Source organism: Sphaerodactylus townsendi, linkage group LG06 (assembly GCF_021028975.2).
Source record: "Sphaerodactylus townsendi isolate TG3544 linkage group LG06, MPM_Stown_v2.3, whole genome shotgun sequence".
NCBI classification, from domain to species: Eukaryota; Metazoa; Chordata; class Lepidosauria; order Squamata; family Sphaerodactylidae; genus Sphaerodactylus; species Sphaerodactylus townsendi.
In genome coordinates this window covers 129,656,200-129,680,264 of record NC_059430.1, presented here as the reverse complement: position 1 = coordinate 129,680,264, position 24,065 = coordinate 129,656,200, and the positions used below count along the sequence as shown (strand labels likewise).

Below are 24,065 nucleotides of genomic sequence, written 5' to 3'. Positions count from 1 at the left end.
GAGGATTTGTTTTGATTCATCAGTATCCTGTTTGTCTGCTTTAAGCCTCATTGAGGGGAGTTTTAAAGATAAAATTTCTGCGTCTCATGCATTCTCATTATCAAAAAAGCGCCCAACCTTTACTTCTGTCCAAATCCAAATCCAAAACCTTTATTAGGCATAAAACCAGTGTGTGTCATGAATTCCAAATACAGTAAAAAGATCATTATTACACAACTTGCAGTACACAGAGTAAAAAATGTAGCAACAGCTTCAGAGATTTCAGCATTAGAGTTATTTAGAAGCTTAGCCATTTTTACCTTATCAGAAAGAAGCATAAATCCTGTTGGTCATACAGTTCTCAGATCAGTTCTGATGTTGTTAGATTTTGAACAGTGAAGCAGAGTATGAGAAAGTGAATCAGTTGTATCAGGACAACATCGACAGCAACGCTCATTTTGTGGGATATTAGAGAAGCGACCTTGGAGATGTACTGACGGAAAAGAGTTACACCTTGCTCTAGTCGTGACCCATCTGCAATTGTAATTGACAAGATGTCTTTACTTCTGTCATTATCTGTCCTTGTTCCTCTTTCCTTCTTCCAAATAGCTGGACTCTCTTCCTCAGGAAAGCGTAGAAGCTCTGTTCTCCTTTTTATCTTCACAAAAACCTTGCAGTGTAGGTTAATGGCAAAGGTAAGGACTGGCCGATGGTTGTCATGTGAGCTTCCTGGCGGAGTGGGAATTAGAACTCCAGTCTTCTCGGTGGTTTCATATGATCAGGTTTGGCCTGCGCGGGTTTCTCCAGAGCTCATGTTCATAATTATCAGTTCGCCAGCATGGCCAATTGGCCATGCTGGCAGGGGCTGATGGGAATTGTAGTCCATGAACATCTGGAGAGCCGCAGGTTGCAGACCCCTGTTCTAGACTGACCCTCTATTACAGGGGTGGGCAATTATTTTTTCCATGGGGCCGCATAAGAGTTGTGAAAGTACATTGTGGAGGGTCTGGCCAGCAGGTATGCAGTGAGTTTTGAAGCCCGCGAGAAGCCGGCAGCCATAGGCGAATTCGGCTTCTGCGTATGCCCAAAGGCGCTCGCCCCCCAGCAACGGCAGGGGTAGTCAGGGTCATCCGCCGGTCGGATGGGCCCGCGGGTTTATAAGGCAATGCCCAGGTCTGCTCTATTAATCCTCACTGATTGCCTCGATCAAAACTATTGACCATTTAGGCAGGCAAATAAATAGACAAAAATTAAACGTGTGCCCTGCATGATGCACACGAGGTGGCCTGATACGGAATCGAACCATCAGTCCATCGAAGTCAAGATTGGCTGCTCAGACCAGCAGCAGCTGTCCGGGGTCTCAGGAGGACGTCTTTCCATTTTTACTTTTATTTCAAAATGTATACCCTTCCACGCCCTGGCAGCAGCATCCCATCACAACACACAACAGGCAGAAAAGCCATCTAACAAAAAATACATTTCAGTTTAAAACCTACATCATTTAAACACAGTAAAAGTAAATATCAAGCAACTTGGTGATATCAGAACTTTTAAAAAAATAATATTTTATTAATTTTCTCAAATATAATTTAAAAACAGAAAAGAAAATATAGAAAGAGGAAAAAAGAAATTACTGTTACCTATAAACACACACTCTCTCTCTCTCTGTGTGTGTGTATGTTTATATATATTTGTTACCATCTAACCCAGGGGTGGGCAATTATTTTTTCCATGGGACCGCATAAGAAACAGAAAATATTGTGGAGGGTCAATAAAAGGCCAGGCGGTAAGCGTGTTGGCCCCGCGAGAAGCCGGGCAGCCAAGGGCAACCGGGCTTCAAGCGGGTTTTCAAAGGCCAGCTTCGCTCCCAGCACGCCGGGGCTAGTTGTGGTCATCCGGCGCGGGCCGATTGTGGCCATGTGGGCCATATATAATGCCCAGGTCTGATCTAACCTCTAGTTCCCAAACAGCAATAAGTTTCTAGTAAGCAAGTTACTTGTATCTTAATAACAAACTAATATTCTTACTATTGTTATTATTATTGAGACCACGTCTCAAGATGGAATTCCAAAACCTTTGTTTTCCCCTTCTCAGGAAAATTCTGTTCAGGCCACGAGGTAACTTAGGCCTTTGACGTTTCATCCTGGCACCTTTGTATGGCTTCCTGTCCTCCCTCCAGGAGATCAAAAGGCAAAGATGCTTTTCACAGTCATATGTGACTTCCCTTTGCTGTAGCGATAGCATCATTCCAGGACAGAGATATAACAACCTGGGAAAGCCAGTTCCCCTCCAGAACTGGCTCTCTCAAGCTAGGGACTTGCTGCCTTCTGTAAACACTGCAGATCAAGAATCCAGAGTAGCTTATTGATTTGAGGTCCAAGACATAACACCAACCCGTTCACTGCACATCTGTAACACAAATGTAATTTTATTTTTGCATGGGAGGGGGAAGTGATCCAGGCAGTGGTGGGATCCAAAAATTTTAGTAACAGGTTCCCATGGTGGTGGGATTCAAACTGTGGCATAGCACCAATGGGGCTGGGTGGGGCACGACGGGGGTGTGGCCGGGCATTCCGGGGGCGGGGCATTCCTGGCGGGCCTGGTGGTAAGGACGCGAGCCGCTTCGCCACCGGTCCTGGGCTGGAACGAATCGCACGCAGGGCGCAGGGCTGCCACGCACGCCGGGTGCACCTCCTGCTAGACTGCTTCAAGTTCTGCGCGCTACTGCTGAGAGGAGGGGCGTAACTGAGGCAAAAACCACGTGGCAAAATCACCCATTAGTAACCCCCTCTCGGCACACACAAATAATTAGTAACCTAGTCTCGGGAACCTGTGAGAACCTGCTGGATCCCACCTCTGGATCCAGGTCAGACACAGCTTTGTGGCTTCCTTGAGTTTTATGTTAGCTGCCGTGGGCCAAATGCTCGTTTCCTCGGATGCACCAGCTTCCCCGAGTTCTTGTGGTCAGGCTGGTGGAGGGTGGGGGGTCTCCCAGGCTGGTGCTCAGGGGGTCCAAAGAAAGGCAGAAGGGGGCAGCTACTCTGCTTCTATGTCTTGCTCTTTTATGTGTGTGTGTGTGTGAAGTGGCTTCCTGAGCCAGCTGCTTCTCCATTGCCTTTCCCCAGCTTGGTGCACAACAGCTCTCCAGGGCGGGCGCACCTGCCTTCCTTTTATGCCACAGACAGGTTTCAAGCCAGAAAGCTCCCCGGGACACAGCTGTGAACAATAACCCTACAACAAAGAGACAGCAGAACAGAGAAAGGAGAGGTCAGCAACGGGAGACAGATGGAAATCCCCCTGCCAGAAAGAGCTGCTGTGCAAACCTAACTCTCTCCTAATTACACAAAGCAGCTAAAAAAAATTGCTGCAGCTGCTCTCCATAATGTTAGCAGGGAACTTTTAACTGACGCAGGATTCTTCTACCAGTGTAGGTGCCGAACTGGCTTGAGGCTTTGTTTTTTTAGAAGGCAGAACATTTAAATTTTATTTATTTACTTAGAAATGTTTCTCCCCAACCTCCTCTCTTCCATTTGGTCACTACAACATCCCTGTGAGGTAGGTTAGACCTAATGAAAGAGAGAGAGTGTGTGTTTGACCCAAGATCCTTCTGCTCCAACACTCCACTGTGGTTCTGGGGGGAATGGGCCCAAGTCAGTCTCCATTTCATGCATCAACATGTGCACGCTGGCAGGTTCTGTTTCTTCCCGCTCCCGTGAGTCGGGCAGAAGTGCCAGAGCGGGGGAAGGCACCATGTCCGTGCCCCTGGCCGGGCTTCCTCCGCCACTGCTGGTGCCTGCTGCCCCCTCCTTTCTGGGAAAGTTCAGCACCATCCCCGTGAATCCAGGCTATCCGGAGAGCAGGCAGCTTTGCCAAACCAGGAAATGAGGCTGTCTGGGCCAAGGGGAAGAGGGCCAAGGAGACGGAGGAGTGGACAGCTGGTGAGAAAGGAGAACTGAGTGGCCAAAGCTCTTGGTGCTACGCCACTGCCTGTGCAGCTACGCATGTGTTGCAGGAAATTTTAAAAAGAGAGACGCATCTCCATGCAAGGATGCAAAAGCAGCCTGGATTGTGGGCTCCACGGGCTCCAATCGCTGTCTGCACAGAATGCATGTGAGCGGGAAAACAGGTTCCTTTATAAAGACTGCAACCCACTGTACATTTGCTGTGTGAATGACCGTTATGGCTCCCTCCAAGTGGACACGTTCCACTGTATACACAGCCAAGCCATACGGATCCCTACCTTCTGCCCCTCCACACATATCTATATCAGTCTGCCAATGGAAGCTACATTTTGTGCATCTGATGAAGTGCTCTATAGTCGGAGGAGGAGGAGGAGGAGGAGGAGGGGTAGTTTGGATTTATATCCCCCCCTTTCTCTCCTGTAGGAGACTCCAGCGGGGCTGACACCTCTTTGCCCTTCCCTCACAACAAACACCCCTGTGAGGTAGGTGGGGCTGAGAGAGCTCCAAAAAAGCTGTGACTAGTCCAAGGTCACCCAGCTGATGTGTGGGAATGTACAGGCTAATCTGAATTCCCCAGGATAAGTTTCCAGCTTCCTTCCTAAGCGGCAGAGCGGGGAATCAAACCCCGGTTCCTCCAGATCAGAGTGTACCTGCTCTTAGCTACCAGTTCTTAGCCACTAATGCCACCGCTGCTCTTAGCCACTGTTTTAAGCCACGTCCGCCTCACTGCTCTTAGCCACTGCTCTTAGCCACTACGCCACTGCTGCTCTTAGCCACTGCTCTTAGCCATTACGCCACTGTAGAGGTTAAGAGCAGGTGGACTCTAAACTGGAGAACTGGGCTCAATTCCCAACTCCTCCCCATGAGTTGTCTGGTAAACTGGATTGGTTTCCTCACTCCTGCACATGAAGCCTGCTGGGTGACCTTGTTCTCTCTGAACTCTCTCAGCCCCACCTACCTCACAAGGTGTCTGCTGTGGGGAGCGGAAGGGAAAGGACCCAGTAAGCCGCCTTTAGCCTCCTTGAGGCAGGGTACAAACCCAAACTCTTCTTCATCTTCTTCACGCACACGCAGCCAACCCAGACGGATCCCTACCCCTGCCCCTCCACACATATCTATATCAGTCTGCCAATGGAAGCTACATTTTGTGCATCTGATGAAGTGCTCTATAGTCCACGAAGGCAGCTGTTGCTGGAAATCTATGTTATATTTAAGCTGCTGTGATACTCTCCTAGGTTGGTTCTGCTCGCAGGGAAACTGATTTTAATTTTCGGTGAAAAACTCTGAAGTGTTTGGGTGCCGCGCTATGTGCGATTCCAGGCACGATGCCTGATCTGAGGCAAAGAACCTTGGAAACAAATCCTGCTTGCTCCGCAGGGCTTGCATCTTCCCATAAGGGAACGGCCTTCATTATAAAAACTCTTATCTTGCTACCTTGTTTAAAAAGGGAGCTCGTAAACGTAATCGTTAAAAGCTGAAACGGCTGATCAATAGAATAAGAAATATGTCCGCCCTAGAGAGCCGTAGTTAGCTTTAAGACAGCAGCTGACAACAAAATCCACAGTGGGCGATTTCAAGACAGGAGTAAAAATAGGTTCAACCAGTTCCCCGGAGAAGGGTAAACTGACCTAGGTCGGCTTTCATTGTTGTTCCCACTGCAACCAGCGCTTGATCCCAGCCTCGGAGGGCGGAATCATCCTGTGCCTCTTCACCTGGGTTCCAATCTGGCTACTGTTCCTACGGCCATGTTCCGCCTATCCCCACATTAACACCGCTATTTCCAAAACTGCCACGGTGTTTGAGGGACGGCGTAAGGTGCATGCTTTTGATTGGTCAGCTACATTGGCACGCTGGAAATTCAGAGCCGCATGAAAGCTTAACCAGCCAATCTCTCTCAACGCTAAAGAAAGAAGGGGGATTAGCTGATGGGCCATTTCGGGTGGTTTTCCAGCTATACACATGCCCAAACCCCAGCTGTGATTGGCTGAATGGGGACTCTATGTTCAGAGATCGCCAAGACTTACTGAAGACCGAAGCTGAGTTTGAGCTGGTTCCTTGAAAAGTAGTCATTCCCAACTGGAGTCTGAGTTTGACCATGACTAAGGCGGGCTTGAGCTGCGTACAAAACCACGGCTGATCCCAGTGGCTAAAGCGGAGAATTTAGGTCGAATCCAGCTCGAATCTTAGGGTCGATAACGCAACGTAAGGCGCGGAACTCGACCAGTAACATCTAGTATATCCCCAAGCTGGAAAATCCTAAAAATAGCCTCTCTAGATTTATCTTAGTTCTCCCTGCCATAGAGCAAAAGATTCATGTGTAGTTGTGGTTGGGAACCCCCCCCCAAAAAAAAAAAAAATCTGAGAAAGGCACATGAGAATAAGAGAAGTTTCACATCACCCCCGAAGCACAAGGAGGCTTAGCTGGTGGAGAACTCTATAGAAGATTCGCCACCACAGGCAGAGATTTTGAGTAGCCAAGTATATGTGGGACTGAATCGTATAGGAAGTGAAAAATTCTTTTGGACAACCGTGAATGCTTATATATCAAGAAACTGGTGGAGATTAATATTGGGATGAAATAATGATTTACTGTCTTCATAGTGTCGTGGAGGATAGAAGGGTAGATAAAAAATACAGCTATATGTATAAAATAATGACTTCAAAGCAGCACATGCAACAATAGCTTTAGGCTGGAAAGAAAAGAAAAAATGGACAATCCAGAAATGGTCAGAATACATCTGGGAACAAGGGACACTGGACATTTCTTGAAATAATAACAAAGAATAAACTGTGGCAAGATAAACAGAGCTGTAAATCTTGGACTCATATATGACGTGCGGACTTGGATGAAAGAAGCTGCCAGAGTCACGATGAGGATGATATGGGAGAGAAAGACTACAAAGAATGAATCTTACAAGCTGTATGTTTTGATAAAACTATGGAAAAAAATATAGGAGGGGGAAAAAGGAGCAAATGTATTGTTTGAAAACGAACGAAGAAAAGCATTAATATAAAATGTAATATTCAAATGATACAATAAAAAAATTTTTTTTAAAGAAGAAGCCGCTGCAGAGGAGGCCCCGTGGCGAGGGCGCAGGAGGAAAGTCCTCCAAGGAAGGTTTTGATGGGCGGGAAAATGCGCTGAATTGTAACTTTCCGGAATAATTCTGTGTGGGAAACCTTACAAGGAAATCCCATTAATTTTGGGATGGGTTCGGGCTCTGTCAAACTTCTTCTCTTTTGGGTACCAATATGTAGAGACTTTGGTAAGTAGTTGGGAGGACTGCGACTACACACACACACACACACACACACACACACACACACACACACACACACACACACACACACACACACACACACACACACACACACACACACACACACTGCTTCCTTGCTTCGTTTTTTACACAGAGAGCAGCCCTTGCGGCATCCCATAGGAAACTGAGCTCTTTGTAGCTAAAGAGAGATGCAGGGAAGGAACTCATGATTAAAATGCATTTTTAAAGATTTATTTACAACATGCACGTCCTGCCTTTTGTGCCCTTGAATCCTGCACAATTAGAGTTGCGGGTTTTCCCCCCCACAAAGACTTTTCAGTGCATACAGGAGGGGGGAAATGTCTCCCTTCCCCATCTTCTGTAGCTGACATCACTTCCTTTGCAACCTCCCTCCTATTTAAAATCCCCCCCCCCCCCCTTGTCTCAGATGCCGCTCAGATGCTGAGTTTTTCGCCCTGGCAGAAGTCTTTCGCCCTTCAGCACCAAGGACAGCGGCTCCTTTTCCCCGCATCCCTTCCCCGTTGATCGCTGCCGGTCTTAGGACTGCAGCCCTGCCAGGACCCCAGAGATGCTTTCGGAGGGAGCCGCTGCGTCCCTGCTTCTTCTGATCTTCTGCCAAGGTAAGTCTGCAAGGGACCCAAAGTTTGGGGGGTGGGTCGGTGGGGGTTCTACTTTGGGGGTGGGTCGGTGGGGGTTCTACTTTGGGGGTGGGTCGGTGGGGGTTCTACTTTGGGGGTGGGTCGGTGGGGGTTCTACTTTGGGGGTGGGTCGGTGGGGGTTCTACTTTGGAGGTGGGTCGGTGGGGGGTCTACTTTGGGGGGGCCTGTAACGGTGGTAGTCTCCCACTTTAAGTAAGTGGGTCGGTGGGGGTCTCTCACTCTTGGGAGTAAGTGGGTCGGTGTGTGGGTTCCTACTTCATGGGTGTGGGTCGGGTGGGTGGGGGTTCTACTTTGGAGGTGGGTCGGTGGGGGTTCTACTTTGCGGGTGGGTCGGTGGGGGTCCTACCTAAGCTGTAGAGAAGGAGCTGTGGAAGCGAAGTGGCAGGTGACTCTGCTTCCCCCCCAACCCACTCCCCCCACCCAAACTTCACAGTCAGTGGGAGCTTTCTTCTGTTCTAACCCACCCCCAATTATCTAAAGTTTCCCCATTTACTGGTTAGGGCAAACCTACGGCACGCGAGTCAAAGATGACAAAAGCCCTCCAACAACAACCATTCCCCTTTTTGAGTCATTTTTGGAGTTATTTGATGTTGCTTTATATAATACTTAGCACCACACATTATTGGACTGTATTTTTAAAAAAATCAATATGTTGTAGGAGAGGGGAGGGTGGCATGCCAGCAGAATCAAGTTAGGCATTTTCCAAATTTTTGACACAGCTACCCCAGTAAGATTCGCCCTCCCTGGATTGGGATTTATACTTAGCTGCTCTGTAAAACCCCCACTCCTTTTCCATCAATGCCCCGAAATGAACTTTGAGGCATTGTGAATAACCAGACTCTTTCTCTCCCATCCGTGGCTCAGGCAGGACGAGAAGGGGTTTGGTGCTAAGAAGGAGGTTTGGTGCTAAGAAGGAGGAGGAGGAGGAGGAGGAGGAGGAGGAGGAGGAGGAGGAGGAGGAGGAGGAGGAGGAGGAGGAGAGGAGGAGGAGGAGGAGGAGGAGGAGTTTGGATTTATATCCCCCCCTTTCTCTCCTGTAGGAGACTCAAAGGGGCTTACAATCTCCTTGCCCTTCCCCACTCACAACAAACACCCTGTGAGGTGGGTGGGGCTGAGAGAGCTCCGAGAAGCTGTGATTAGCCCAAGGTCACCCAGCTGGCATGTGTGGGAGTGCGCAGGCTAATCTGAATTCCCCAGAGAAGCCTCCACAGCTCAGGCGGCAGAGCTGGGAATCAAACCCGGTTCCTCCAGATTAGATACACGAGCTCTTAACCTCCTACGCCACTGCTGCTCAGCATCCTTCTCAGCTCTGCAGCACCAGAAGAAGGCAGCCCAGCCAGCCAAATTCTGCAAGGGGGGGCACTCTTTGTGTGCACTTTGGGGTACGTGTATTAGATATCACCTGATACTTCCAACGTTGATTCTTGCATGACAGGACGGTGTATACCAGAAGTGGCCAACCCATGAGGCTCCAGATGTCCATGAACTACAATTCCCATCAGCCCTGCTGGCAGGGGCTGATGGGGATTGTAGTCCATGAACATCTGGAGCGCCATAGGTTGGCCGCCCCTGGTATACATGGTTCCAGAGGATCTCTGACACCCATCTTTCTCCTTTCAACTGTTCTCTTTGAGAAACCCAGGTCTTTTTCGAAGTTAGAACTGAGACCTCTTCCTGCCCCCCCCCCAGCTCCTTTGCCCGCCTCCTTCTCTCCCTTTCCCCGTCCCCCTCTTTGTTTACTAGACTGTAAAATGTCCTGTTATATATTTAAAAAGCCCAATCCCATTAGAAGGTCTTTCTCCTCCGGAGAGCAGCACTGAGGCTTGACAATTCCCTGCAAAGCATAGGGGAAAGGCTCTGGACCAAGTCCCATCCCTCGGACGGACAGAGGAATGCAGGGACTTCAGGACCTTGGACAGCGACACACGCACACGCACACGCACACGCGTGCACCTCCGCCAAACCGGAAAGAGCTAAGCATCTTCTTATAGTACAGTGGTGGCGAACCTATGGCACGGGTGCCAGAGGTGGCACTCAGAGCCCTCTCTGTGGGCACACAGAGTCCCCCCCCCTCATCTAGGCTGGCCTGGGCCACTGGGTTCAATTATTAGCATTAAACCTAAGACCTAGTTTTGGGGAAGCAGTGCAGGTAACCCTGTTAAGCGCTGTTAAACCCCACTGATTTTCATGCAAAGAACTAAAGTGCAGTCCTTTACCTGGGAGTGAGCTCGGTTGCTGGCAATGGGGCTTGCTTCTGAGTAAACCCTCCTAGGGTCATGAGTCACCCGTTGGAAGAGTTGCACGGTTGCTTCCAAAGCAAAGCTTTCACCGGACTCACTCACTCAAGGTTACTGGCTTCCGAAAGTAACGCACGCTCTCAGAGCCAAATCACTGCGCTTTTTTCTAAACTAAAACCTCAGTATTCAGGTTAAATTGCCGTGTTGGCACTTTGTGATAAATAAGTGGGTTTTGGGTTGCAGTTTGGGCACTCGGTCTCGAAAAGGTTCGCCATCACTGTTATAGTAGATCTTTATAAAGAAATCCCCTTTCAACTGCAGAGTCTAAACTGGTTTTTGAAACCCCCCCTCAGTTACCAAATCGGCTTCCGTGGCGCATAAATCGGCACTCTGAAAAGACTCCTTTGGACTAGTTTTGGAGAGCCTGCAGGGAGAGGGGGGGGGGGCTTGGTCAAAAGCAGCTGGACTCTAGCGTGGGGAACCGGGTTTGATTCCCCACTCATCTACATGAGTGGCAGACTCTTATCTGGTGAACTGGGGTTGTTCCCCTGCTCCTCCACTTGCAGTCTGCTGGGTGACCTTTAGAACATAAGAACATAAGAACACGCCAGCTGGATCAGACCAGAGTCCATCTAGTCCAGCTCTCTGCTACTCACAGTGGCCCACGAGGTGCCTTTGGGAGCTCACCTGCAGGAGGTGAAAGCAAGGGCCTTCTGCTGCTGCTGCTGCTGCTCCCGAGCACCTGGACTGTTAAGGCATTTGCAATCTCAGATCAAGGAGGATCACAATGGGTAGCCATAAATCGACTTCTTCTCCATAAATCTGTCCAAGCCCTTTTTAAAGCTATCCAGGTTAGTGATCTTGGGCCAGTCACAGTTTTCTCAGAACTCTCTCAGCTCCACCTACCTCACAAGATGTCTGTTGGGGGAGGGGGAGGGAAGGCGATTGGAAGCCACCTTGAGTCTCCTTCCAGGAGAGAAAGGTGGGGTAGAACCCCAAACTCCTCCTCTTCTTCTTGAGTTATTAAACTGCAAGTGGGATAGCTATGTTGTGAAGTCCGTAGTAACACAATGAAATAGAGGCCCGAGGAAGAAGAAGAAGAAGAAGAAGAAGAAGAAGAAGAAGAAGAAGAAGAAGAAGAAGAAGAAGAAGAAGAAGAAGAAGAAGAAGAAGAAGAAGAAGAAGAAGAAGAAGAAGAAGAAGAAGAAGAAGAAGGAGGAGGAGGAGGAGGAGGAGGAGGAGGAGGAGGAGGAGGAGGAGGAGGAGGAGGAAGCAGGAGGAGGAGCAGGAGGAGGAGGAGCAGGAGCAGGAGCAGGAGCAGGAGCAGGAGGAGTTTGGATTTATATCCCCCTTTCTCTCCTGCAGGAGACTCAAAGGGGCTGACAATCTCCTTGCCCTTCCCCCCTCACAACAAACACTCTGTGAGGTGGGTGGGGCTGAGACAGCTCCGAGAAGCTGTGACTAGCCCAAGGTCACCCAGCTGGCACAATGTGTGGGAGTGCCCAGGCTAATCTGAATTCCCCAGATAAGCCTCCACAGCTCAGGCGGCAGAGCTGGGAATCAAACCTGGTTCCTCCAGATTAGATACATGAGCTCTTAACCATTGGAATCACGGTTTCTTATCCTGCAGGAAATATGGGGGCAGTGGGAGGGAGTGATCAGCTCGTGAACAGAGCGGGGGCATTGCACACAGAAGGCCCTCGGTTCAATCCCCACCTGGGGCAGTGGATGATATGAAAGACCACAGAGAGTTGCTGCCAGCCAGAATGGAGAAGACGGATCTTGACAGACCCAGAGGTCGGACTTGTTAGAAAGCAGGAGGTGTGAGCAACCTCAGCCTGAGGTCTCAGAGAACTGCTGCCGGTTGGAGCAGGCAATACCGATCTGGATGGACCAAAACGGTCTGACTCAGCACAGGGCAGTACTTGGCCATGCTGGCAGGGGCTGATGGGAATTGTAGTCCATAGCATCTGGAGTGCCAAAGGTTCGCCACCACGGATAGTAGGCGGTCTCCCACTCTGCTACAGACCTGCCCCAGTAGCATGTGAGGATGCCGTCCACTGGCTGACGGCCCATTTTGCTCTCTTTGGGTCTGCTATCAGCTTTACAACCTGGACAGAAAATCTGATCAAGAATGAGGAGGGCAGTGTTGTCCTGTGGACACAGCCGTGTGCCAAAGGATTCACAACCTAGTTGAGCCAGAAGCTTGCTTGGGGCAGGATGGGTAGAAGAAAAGTTTGGATTTATACCCTGCCTTTCTGTCCTGCAAGGAGACTCAAGGCAGCTCACAAACTCCTTTTCCTTCCTCTCCCCACAACAGACACCTTGTGAGGTAGGTCCATGGCAGTGGCGTAGGAGGTTAAGAGCTCGTGTATCCAATCTGGAGGAACTGGATTTGATTCCCAGCTCTGCCGCCTGAGCTGTGGAGGCTTATCTGGGGAATTCAGATTAGCCTGCGCACTCCCACACGTGCCAGCTGGGTGACCTTGGGCTAGTCACAGCTTCTCAGAGCTCTCTCAGCCCCACCCACCTCACAGGGTGTTTGTTGTGAGGGGGAAAGGGCAAGGAGATTGTCAGCCCCTTTGAGTCTCCTGCAGGAGAGAAAGGGGGGATATAAATGGGGGGTGGGGGTCTTTTTGTCTTCTGTTTATCAGTCGTAAACACCTTCAGGATTGTCAGCCACCTTTTGTTCTGTTCTGCTGCATCCCGAGTTATGTAACAGGCTTATGCAAGCTCACCTGAGATTTTTTTTTCTAGCCTCCTCAGCCAATTGGGGGCTGGCTCTAGCCTGTTGCAAGTGGACTGAAGATGGGCTGTCAAATCCCATCATCTTCTCCCTTTGGAGGCCCACGGCTCCCTTTCTTTGATATCCGACATGCAATAGCCCTTTTTGAGGTAGATTTCTGGTAAAAGAGAACCCTGCAGGTTCCCTGCGTTTCTCCCAAAATCTGGGGCAGGAGAGACTCTTGCATGTCTAAACGCTTGCAAATACAGCCTGAGCTTCAGTTTCTGGTGGTTAAGAGCTCGTGTATCTAATCTGGAGGAACCGGGTTTGATTCCCAGCTCTGCCGCCTGAGCTGTGGAGGCTTCTCTGGGGAATTCAGATTCGCCTGTGCACTCCCACACACGCCAGCTGGGTGACCTTGGGCTAGTCACAGCTTCTCGGGGCTCTCTCGACCCCACCTACCTCACAGGGTGTTTGTTGTGAGGGGGGAAGGGCAAGGAGATTGTAAGCCCCTTTGAGTCTCCTCAAAGGGACTTAGGAGCAGCAGTGGCGTAGTGGCTAAGAGCAGTGGCTAAGAGCAGGTGCACTCTGATCTGGAGGAACCGGGTTTGATTCCCAGCTCTGCTGCTTGAGCTGTGGAGGCTTATCTGGGGAACTAGATTAGCCTGTGCACTCCCACACACGCCAGCTGGGTGACCTTGGGCTAGTCACAGCTTCTCGGAGCTCTCTCAGCCCCACCCACCTCACAGGGTGTTTGTTGTGAGGGGGGAGGGGCAAGGAGATTGTCAGCCCCTTTGAGTCTCCTGCAGGAGAGAAAGGGGGGAATATAAATCCAAACACTTCTTCTTCTTCTCTTCTGTGCAGCAAGCCAGCTTTCCCTACATTTTGCTCCACAGCATCGTCAAGCGGGTCTGCAGCATTTGAGCTACATTTCAGCCCAGTAGCACTTGGAAGGTGAAGACTTTCAGGACATGAGTTTTGAAAGCCAAATCATCAGATACTGGACTTGAACCGAGCTGGTCTAAATTTTGCTGGCTGTGCACTCCCATACACGCCAGCTGGGTGACCTTGGGCTAGTCCCAGTTCTTCCGAGCTCTCTCAGCCCCACCCACCTCCCAGGGTGTTTGTTGTGGGGAGGGAAAGGAGATTGTAAGCCCCTCTGAGTCTCTTAACAGGACAGAAAGAGGGGATATCAATCCAAACTCTTCTTTGTGTGTGTGTCTCTGTTTTCTAAACAGTTTTCCATTCCTAGATTTGCTCTTGGGAAAGTTGGGAAAGTGAACCTTTTCGAGACTGAGTGCCCAAACTGCAACCCAAAACCCACTTATTTATCGCAAAGTGCCAGCACGGCAATTTAACCTGAATACTGAGGTTTTCGTTTAGAAAAAACGGTTGGCTCTGAGGCATGCATTACTCAGGAGTAACCTTGGTAGTAGTCGGTGGCTTTGCTTTGAAGCAACCGTGCAACTCTTCCAACGGGTGAATCATGACCCCAGGAGGGTTTACTCAGAAGCAAGCCCCATTGCCAGCAACCGAGCTTACTCCCAGGTAAAGGATTGCGCTTTAGTTCTTTACATGAAAATCAGTGGGGCTTAACAGCGCTTAACAGGGTTACCTACACTGCTTCCCCAAAACTAGGTCTTAGGTTTAATGCTAATAATCGAGCCCAGCGGCCCAGGCCAGCCTAGATGTGGGGGGGGGGGACTCTGTTTGCGAGTGCCCACAGAGAGGGCTCTGAGTACCACCTCTGGCACCCGTGCCATAGGTTCGCCACCACTGGTATAGTGGTTACAAGCAATGGATTCTAATCTGGAGGATCGGGTTTGATTCCCTACTCCTCCACATGAGCAATTGAATCTAATCTGGAGTAGCCGAAGAAGACTTTGGATTCATATCCCACCTTTCTTTCTTGTGAGGATGTTCAAGGTGGCTTACAAGCTCCTTTCCCTTTCTTTCCCCACAACAGACACTTGGGAGGTAGAAGGGGCTGAGAGTCCTGAGCAGCAGTGGCGTAGGAGGTTAAGAGCTCGTGTATCTAATCTGGAGGAACCGGGTTTGATTCCCCGCTCTGCCGCCTGAGCTGTGGAGGCTTCTCTGGGGAATTCAAGTTAGCCTGTGCACTCCCACACACACCGCCAGCTGGGTGACCTTGGGCTAGTCACAGCTTCTCGGAGCTCTCTCAGCCCCACCTACCTCACGGGGTGTTTGTTGTGAGGGGGGAAGGGCAAGGAGATTGTCAGCCCCTTTGAGTCTCCTGCAGGAGAGAAAGGGGGGATATAGATCCAAACTCTTCTTCTTCTTCTAATGGGCTGGCTGTGCTATCCAGGAAATGCTCCTGCCTGACCAATAAGGAAGGCCCGCCCTGCTTTGCAAAGAAGCTGGTCGTTCCCTAGTCCTCAGCAGCTGGCAAACAGCCGAGCGGCCCTTCTTTCCATGACAATTCAGAACACACTGTACTGGTTTTTACAATGCCATGGAGGGACGCACCTTCTGGGCACGCTGTGTGTCCTCCGGGAGGCCTTTGTGACCAGCTGTGTCCCATGCAATTTTAATAGGTAAAGCTTTGGCAGAATGGGGAGAGAGAGCGCGCACACCACTGCACCTGGATAGGTAACAAGCCCGCCACTCTTTCTCACTTGCTACCGTGTTTCCCCGAATATAAGACAGTGTCTTATATTAATTTTTGCTCCCAAAGATGCGCTATGTCTTATTTTCAGGGGATGTCTTATTTTTCTGCTCCACAGCTGCATGCCATGGTGCTTCCAAACAAAAACTTTGCTACGTCTTACTTTCGGGGGATGCCTTATATTTCGCACTTCAGCAAAACCTCTACTACGTCTCATTTTTCGGGGATGTCTTATATTAGGGGAAACAGGGTAGGCGTGAAATGAACAGGATTGGTTTGCAACAGCCTGGCCGTGTGGTTTTCCTCCCCATATATATTTTTTTAACAGTGGGGGGCCTCCTCTTGATTTTATTTATATTTCATGGCCAATTTAAAGATGGGAGCTTGAAAACAGATAACTGCAAAGGGACCCAAGTCTCTTGCCAGGTGAAATTCGGCGTCTTTGCACTTTTTAACGTAGTTCTCCATCATCACCAGTGGCTTGCCAAGTGCCCGCCGCCCCCCCCCCCTCCCCGGGCAGCAGTGGCGTAGGAGGTTAAGAGCTCGTGTATCTAATCTGGAGGAACCAGGTTTGATTCCCAGCTCTGCCGCCTGAGCTGTGGAGGCTTATCTGGGGAATTCAGATTAGCCTGTGCACTCCCACACACGCCAGCTGGGTGACCTTGGGCTAGTCACAGCTTCTCGGAGCTCTCTCAGCCCCACCCACCTCACAGGGTGTTTGTTGCGAGGGGGGCAGGGCAAGGAGATTGTCAGACCCTTTGAGTCTCCTGCAGGAGAGAAAAGGGGGATATAAATCCAAACTCTTCGTCTTTTTAAGGCAAGGGGAGATATTTTAGGGTGTTTTTTTTCCTCTGTACCACCTGCTTTCTCTTTTACCTAACAGAGATAAATTTTCCTCTCTTTCTCACAATACTAGAACCAGGGGGCATCCATTGAAAATGCTGGGGGGAAGAATTAGGACTAATAAAAGGAAACACTTCTTCGCGCAACGTGCGATTGGTGTTTGGAATATGCTGCCACAGGAGGTGGTGATGGCCACTAACCTGGATAGCTTTAAAAGGGGCTTGGACAGATTTATGGAGGAGAAGTCGATCTATGGCTACCCATCTTGATCCTCTTTGATCTGAGATTGCAAATGCCTTAGCAGACCAGGTGCTCGGGAGCAGCAGCAGCAGCAGAAGGCCATTGCTTTCACCTCCAGCACGTGAGCTCCCAAAGGCACCTGGTGGGCCACTGCGAGTAGCAGAGAGCTGGACTAGATGGACTCTGGTCTGATCCAGCAGGCTCTTTCTTATGTTCTTAAGGCCCTTGCTTTCACATCCTGCATGTGAGCTCCCAAAGGCACCTGGTGGGCCACTGCGAGTAGCAGAGTGCTGGACTAGATGGACTCTGGTCTGATCCAGCAGGCTCTTCCTTATGTTCTTAAGGCCCTTGCTTTCACATCCTGCATGTGAGCTCCCAAAGGCACCTGGTGGGCCACTGCGAGTAGCAGAGTGCTGGACTAGATGGACTCTGGTCTGATCCAGCAGGCTCTTTCTTATGTTCTTACCTCTGCTGCCCTAACCCCTATTGTGGTGCAACCAAAAGAGAATTCTGGCAAATGCAAACCGGAGGGGCAAAGACAATTTATTCAGCTGGAATCTTCTTTGCTGCACAGTTATCACTATTTTTGATTTGCTTCTCCTCTAGAGATCTCCAGATACAGTGTTTGAATATATGTACAGGTCTTCCTTGTTTTATCCTTAAAAACAACCCTGCAGAGCAAGTTGGCCGGAAAGAGAATGACTAGCCCAAGACTGGGAACTGATTTTCATAGCAGAGTAGAGATCTGAATCGGTCTCTCTCACTCTAGTCCCAGTTTAACTGCTACCTCAGACCCAGAGGCGTTCCTCCCATTGGGCAAAGTGGACAGTTGCCCAGGGCGCCACCTTGTGGGGGGCGCCAAAAATGCAGGTGGGATTTTTTTGAATTTTCAGTGTTTTTTCTGTTTTTGGCCTGCAGGGGGAGCAGTTTTTAGGCTATCAGCACCAAAATTTCAGGGATTTTTCAGGAGACTATCCTAATGATATCACACAGGTTTGGTGAGATTTGGTTTAGGGAGTCCAAAGTTATGGACTCCCATAGAGAGTGTCCTCATCCCCCATTGTTTCCAATGGGAGCTAATAGGAGATGGGGGCTACACCTTCGGGGGTCCATAACTTTGAATCCCCTGAACCAAACTTCACCAAACATGGGCGGTATCATCAGTAGGGGTTCATGAAGATACTCTGAAATTTTGGTGCTGCTATCTTAATAATTGCACCCCTGACAGCAGGCACACCCTAAATGTCTACAAAATTATGCATGGGATAGAAAATGTTGACAGAGAGAAATTTTTCTCTCTTTCTCACAATACTAGAACCAGGGGGCATTCATTGAAAATGCTGGGGGGAAGAATTAGGACTAATAAAAGGAAACACTTCTTCACGCAACATGTGATTGGTGTTTGGAATATGCTGCCACAGGAGGTGGTGATGGCCACTAACCTGGATAGCTTTAAAAGGGGCTTGGACAGATTTATGGAGGAGAAGTCGATTTATGGCTACCAATCTTGATCCTCCTTGATCTGAGGTTGCAAATGCCTTAGCAGACCAGGTGCTCGGGAGCAGCAGCAGCAGAATGCCATTGCGTTCACATCCTACATGTGAGCTCCCAAAGGCACCTGGTGGGCCACTGCGAGTAGCAGAGAGCTGGACTAGATGGACTCTGGTCTGATCCAGCTGGCTTGTTCTTATGTTCTTATGTTCTTAATGTCCTCAGATTCTCTTTTTAAATCCACCCTCTTCCTGCCAATGCTTGTTTTCTTTCTTTCTTTCTTTCTTTCTTTCTTTCTTTCTTTCTTTCTTTCTTTCTTTCTTTCTTTCTTTCTTTCTTTCTTTCTTTCTTTCTTTCTTTCTTTCTTTCTTTCTTTCAATGTCTAATAAAGGTTATTGTTGTTGTTGGGGGGGCATCAAACTTAGGTTTTGCCCAGGGCTCCAATTTGCCTAGATACGCCACTGCTCAGACCAGCTCTATCAATAAACCTAGAACTCTGTCCTCCTTCGCACAGGATCGCCCTTCTTGGACTGCGGTGTTGAGTCTCTGCTTAGAAGTGTATCCTCTTGAGTGCAGCTTATGGGGTCTGCAACCTGGGGCTCTCCAGATGTTCATGGACCACAATCCCCAATTGGCCGTGCTGGCAGGGACTGATGGGAATTGTAGTCCATGAACATCTGGAGAGCCCTGTGAGGCTTAGCCTGTTGCCCAGCTTCAAAATAGCAATGCACTGGTTGTGAGAGCAAACAGGAGATCTGGTAACATCTGACACGGACTCAAGAGATTCTTTCCTCTCTTTTTATTTCTGCAGCCGATGCTCGACCGTTAGCAAACCAGCTCTCAGAAGAAGACGAGAAGGTAAGGATGGAAACGGAAGAGGGAGGGTTGACTGCTGGAGTCGAGGAAGCTGGAATATTCGCTGAAGGGAAATGACAGAGCAGCGACTGAGTAGAACGGAGAAGCAGCCGACACACAGGCCCCCTCCGCATGTGCAGAATAATGCACTTTCAATCCACTTTTACAATTGTTTGCAAGTGGCAGGGACATAGGTATAGATTTTTTAATGGGGGGGTTCGGGGTGGGGGCACACCCCCACCCACCCCTAGGGCATGGCCACGCCTCCCCAAGCCCCGCCCCCGCCCTAGCGCTTATAAAAGCATACCTGCCAGGTTTGGTGAAGTTTGGTTCAGGGGGTCCAACGTTATGGACCCTCAAAGGTGTAGCCCCCATCTTCTATTAGCTCCCATTGGAAACAATGGAGGATGGGGGCACCCCCTTTGGGAGTCCATAACTTTGGACCCCCTGAACCAAACCTCACCAAACCTGGGTAGTATCATCAGGAGAGTTCCCCAAACAATCCCTGAAAGTGTGGTGCTGCTAGCCTAAACAATGCGCCCCCTGCAGGCCAAAAACCGAAAAACACTAAAAATGTTTTTAAAACCCACAAACGGGTGGGCGGAGCTTCGGACATGAATGAGGGGGGTTGAACCCGAGAACCCCTCCCCTTACCTGCGTCTTGGCAAGTGGATTTTGCTATTCCGCGCAGCTGCAAAGTGCATTGAAAGTGGATTGAAAGTGCATTATTCTGCATGTGCGGAAGGGGCCAGAGTCGGCTTTTTCCGATCCTTTCCCAAGCTGGATCATTAAATTAGATCAGGCCGTGGATCATGGATTGGTGGGACTCAAGAGGTGGGAGGGCTGGAGGCAGGGTTTCCACATATCTGAATGAAAGCCGTGGAATCTGGGAGTGGCGGAAAATGCCTTCAAGTTGCAGCCAATTTGTGGCAGTCCTGTAGGGTTTTCAAGGCATTACACCAGGGGTGTCCAACTCTGGTGCCCCAGATGTTCATGGACTATGATTCCCATCGGTCCCTGCCAGAATGGCCGGTTGGACACCCCTGCATTAGTCACTGCGAGGTGGTTTGCCTTTGCCTGCCTCTGCTTAGCAGCCCTGGGCTTGCACAGTGGTCTCCCTTCCAAGAACTAACCAGGGTGGACCCTGCGTAGCTTCCGGTATAAAGCTGGGAATCTACAGATATGCAAATATGGGAGGTTCCGTTTCGGTAAGGGAGCAGGGGCCTCCTGGTGTACAGAACGGGAATGGGTACCTGGGAGAGATTAGAACCGTCATCTCCAATGCCACTAGGACAGTGATGGCGAACCTTTTTGAGACCGAGTGCCCAAATTGCAACCCAAAACCCACTTATTTATCACAAAGTGCCAACCTGGCAATTTAACCGGAAATGCTGAGGTTTTCGTTTAGACAAAAACGGTTGGCTCTCTCTTTCTCTGCCCCACCCGCTCGAGCAGGGGCCAGCCTGCTCTTGCCTCCAGCAAGTCCTGGGTGCACTGCTCTGTGCCTCTCTAGCACCTCTGCCTCCTCTGCGCTCCCCCACCTCGGGCAGCAACCACCCGGAGCCCAGGCACCAGGCCTGCCAGCCGAGTCATCCCTGCTCACTGCGGTGCACGCACGTTGTGTTCACTGGCCCAGGCCAGCCTAGATGTGTGTTTGGGGGGTGAATTTCCACCCCCCACATGACGAACTCTGTGTGTGTGCCCACAGAAAGGGCTCCGAGTGCCACCTCTGGCACCCGTGCCATAGATTCACCATCACTGCACTAGGAGTATTAGTCAGGCGGAAGTTCAACAGGAGATGCTTCATGAATGTATTTTGGGCAGACGTCTTTCCCAAAGCTGCCAGGCAAAGGGGACTTGCACAAGAGGGGCAGGGGGGCGGAAAGGCAGTCTGAGGGGGGGGCAGGAGAGGCTGCTGCGGTCCTCTGTCCCTGCAGCCGGAGCAGACTTTTCCTTTTGGGCAAAGAGTTCAGGGTCCGACCGTGCAAAACCCTTTCGCTTCTGTTTTGGGCCAGGTGACGAAATGCATCACGGAAATTCTCGCAGACACCCTTTCCAAACCCAGCCCCGTTCCGGTGACCAGCGAATGCATGAAGATCCTTCAGGAGGGTGAGTTTTGGTGTTTTGGTTTGCAGAAGCATTTTCGAGAGGGCAACGCAAGTTCGTGCGCCTTGGGAGGAAGCCGGCAGATCCGTTCCGCTAAGGGCAGCGCTTTTCTCTGATGCAAAGAGACCTGCGCCAGCTCTCTGGGGTCTACAGTAGGGAAGGATCTTTGACGAAACCCGAGGGGCCAGAGGGGCCTGCAGAGGTGTAGCTGGGCAGGAGTGCGCCATGTTTTCTGCCCCCACGACCAGAGGTGGGATCCAGCAGGTTCTCACCAGTTTATTGATTGATTGATTGATTGATTGATTGATTGTATTTGTATACCGCCCTCCCCGAAGGCTCAGGGCGGTTTCCAACAAAATAAAAAGTTAAAACATCATATATATAAATTAATTAAAATACATAAAATATTAGACTAAAGATGGCTTCAGCTATTCTATTCCCCCTTTTATGAACCCACGGGAGGCCAGATGTTTGCTTTTTGTTGCAGTTGTTATCATCCCGGCTGGCCAAATGCCTGGCGGAACAGGTCTGTTTTTACAGGCCCTGCGGAAACTTTGTAAATCCCGCAGGGCCCTGATCTCACCTGGAAGCCTGTTCCACTCAGGTAGGGGCTAGAGCCGTAAGTGCCCTGGCTCCTGTAGAGGCCAGCCGGATCGCCTTTGGGGCCAGGGATCACCAGTAGGTCCGGCTCCGATGAACTGAGGGGCCTAGAAGGGCTGATATAGGGAGAGACGGTCTCTTAGATATGCAGGGCCAAGGCCGCGAATGGCTTTAAAGGTCAAAACCAAAACTTTAAACATGACCCGGTACTCGATCGGCAGCCAGTGCAGTTGGTATAGGACCGGAGTAATCCGGTCCCTTGCTGTTGCTCCGGAAAGGAGTCTGGCTGCCGCATTCTGTACGAGTTTCAGTTTCCGGATCATGGCCAAAGGTAAGTTCCCGAGAGTGGGTTACTAATTATTTGTGTGTGCCGAGAGGGGGTTACTAATTGGGTCCGCTTTTCCGCCTCCACGCCCTCGCCTCCCCGAGAGGCATCCTGCCTTTGAACGTGAAGGTTCCATATAACAATTGCAACTAATAATGTAACTCCATGAACTGGGTTAATCCCTTTCAGGTACTGCAATTCACTGATTCTCAGCCTTTCGTACCTTTTATCTCACCAGTTTCTATCAAAGAACCTGTGTGTTTCACCATTGCTGTGTTCAGATTTGTGAGTTGGGGCATTTTCTATAATGTGATAATGATTTAGAAATGACCGGGTGCAAAAAAAATGTGGTGGAGTGGCTGCCCATGGGGGCGGGGGGGCATCCAACTCAGGTTTTGCCCAGGGCTCAGGTTTGCCTAGGTACGCCTCTGCCCACTTTGCTGAGGCAGGGCTGGCGGGGGAACCTGTTACTAAAATTTTTGGATCCCACCACTGGCCGCGACCCCTTCCCCGTGGCCCCCACTTAGCTTTTCCAGCCAGCAGAAGACACCTTTCTGCCAACTGAAAACTGGCCGGGCTGGTGGGGCGGAGCCAGACCTGGCGGGACGAGGGGGAAGAGGGCGGGGTAAAGGGTGATTTTCGCACCCCCTCCAGGCACGTGCCCAGAGCAATGCGCACACCCCTGTCCCCTTTTAGCTATGCCACTGGGGACTTGAACCCAAACCCTTCTGCGTGCAGCGCAAGGCTTCTCCCCTTCCCTCCGTCTGAGCTACGGCCTCTCGGACTGTTGTGCATTTTGTGCTGTTTGTGTCCTTACATAGCATAAGCATTTTTAATTGTCATTGTGCACGCACAACGAAATTTACAGCAGCATTCCTCGATGCACACCATTTCAGACTCATACCCCATCCTCGCTTTCCCCTTCCTCCACCCATCCCTACACAGCCCCAAACACATCAACACGAAGCCGCGGAGTTCAGCATAGCCACAGCTCTAGAGTAGAAGCTGTCTCTAAGCCTCTTTGTCCCAGTTTTGATAGACCTGTATCATCTGCCGGATGGTCACAGTTCAAAAAGAGAGTGTGCCGGATGAGACGGGTCTCTCAGAATATTTTGGGCTTTCTTTCGGCTTCGGGAATTGTAGAGTTCTTCCAAGGAGGGGAGAGGGCAGCCGATAATCCTCTGGGCAGTAGTGATCACCCTTTGGAGCGCCTTCCTATCCGCCACTGTGCAACTGGAGAACCATACACAGATGCAGTAGGTGAAGACACTCTCTATAGCACAGCGGTAAAAGGACACCAGGAGTTTTCCATCCAGTTGTTGTTTCCTGTTACTGGGGTCTGCCTGCAGGGAATTCAGCCTGGGTGTCTCTTTCAGATGAAAGAGTCTTGGCGATGCTCCACCACCAGCATCTGCTGACCGAGCTGGAAGACCTGGCTCATCAAGGTAAATGGGGCTGGCCTCGGCTAGCTGCCTACCGGCGAGGAGGGGGAGCCGGCTGCTAAAGGCTGAGGATTAACTCTTGGCTGGGGGTCTGGCCGAAGAAGTGGGGTCCCTTGGCTGGCAACGAACTTTCCAGTTCAGTGCTCTGGAAAGGCCCTGTGAGGGACTCGTAACAGCTCTACCATCTCTTTCACTCTCTCTCTCTCTCTCTCTCTCTCTCACTCACTCACTCACTCACTCACTCACTCACTCACTCACTCACACACACACACACTCTCACTCACTCTCACACACACACACATACACACACACACCTGGTCAGCCCTGAAGAGTTCACAGCAACGACTACCTGATGTTTTTAGCTGGAAGAAGAAGAAGAAGAGTTTGGATTTATATCCCCCCTTTCTCTCCTGTAGGAGACTCAAAGGGGCTGACAATCTCCTTGCCCTTCCCCCCTCACAACAAACACCCTGTGAGGGGGGCGGGGCTGAGAGAGCTCCGAGAAGCTGTGACTAGCCCAAGGTCACCCAGCTGGCGTGTGTGGGAGTGCGCAGGCGAATCTGAATTCCCCAGAGAAGCCTCCACAGCTCAGGCGGCAGAGCTGGGAATCAAACCCGGTTCCTCCAGATTAGATGCACGAGCTCTTAACCCCCTATGCCACTGCTGGAGACTTGTCCATGAAATAATGCACACG

At 50.3% G+C, this 24,065-nt stretch overlaps 1 protein-coding gene across 1 annotated transcript; it reads left to right on the top strand.

Moving 5' to 3' along the window:
• The first annotated feature begins 7,644 nt into the window (after positions 1 to 7,644).
• Positions 7,645 to 23,433, top strand: LOC125435544 (chromogranin-A-like). Its single transcript, XM_048501738.1, has 4 exons — positions 7,645 to 7,842; positions 18,855 to 18,901; positions 20,914 to 21,007; positions 23,306 to 23,433. Exons 1-4 carry the CDS (start codon positions 7,791 to 7,793, stop codon positions 23,431 to 23,433), a joined length of 321 nt encoding a protein of 106 aa, XP_048357695.1. The 5' UTR covers positions 7,645 to 7,790.
• The last annotated feature ends 632 nt before the right edge of the window (positions 23,434 to 24,065 follow it).

Excerpts from the sequence above, each read along its gene's own strand:
- LOC125435544 (XM_048501738.1), top strand. The coding sequence starts at position 7,791 with ATGCTTTCGGAGGGAGCCGCTGCGTCCCTGCTTCTTCTGATCTTCTGC. Across the intron at positions 18,902-20,913 it reads TCTCAGAAGAAGACGAGAAG|GTGACGAAATGCATCACGGA; the intron begins GTAAGGATGGAA and ends GTTTTGGGCCAG. Across the intron at positions 21,008-23,305 it reads CATGAAGATCCTTCAGGAGG|ATGAAAGAGTCTTGGCGATG; the intron begins GTGAGTTTTGGT and ends TGTCTCTTTCAG.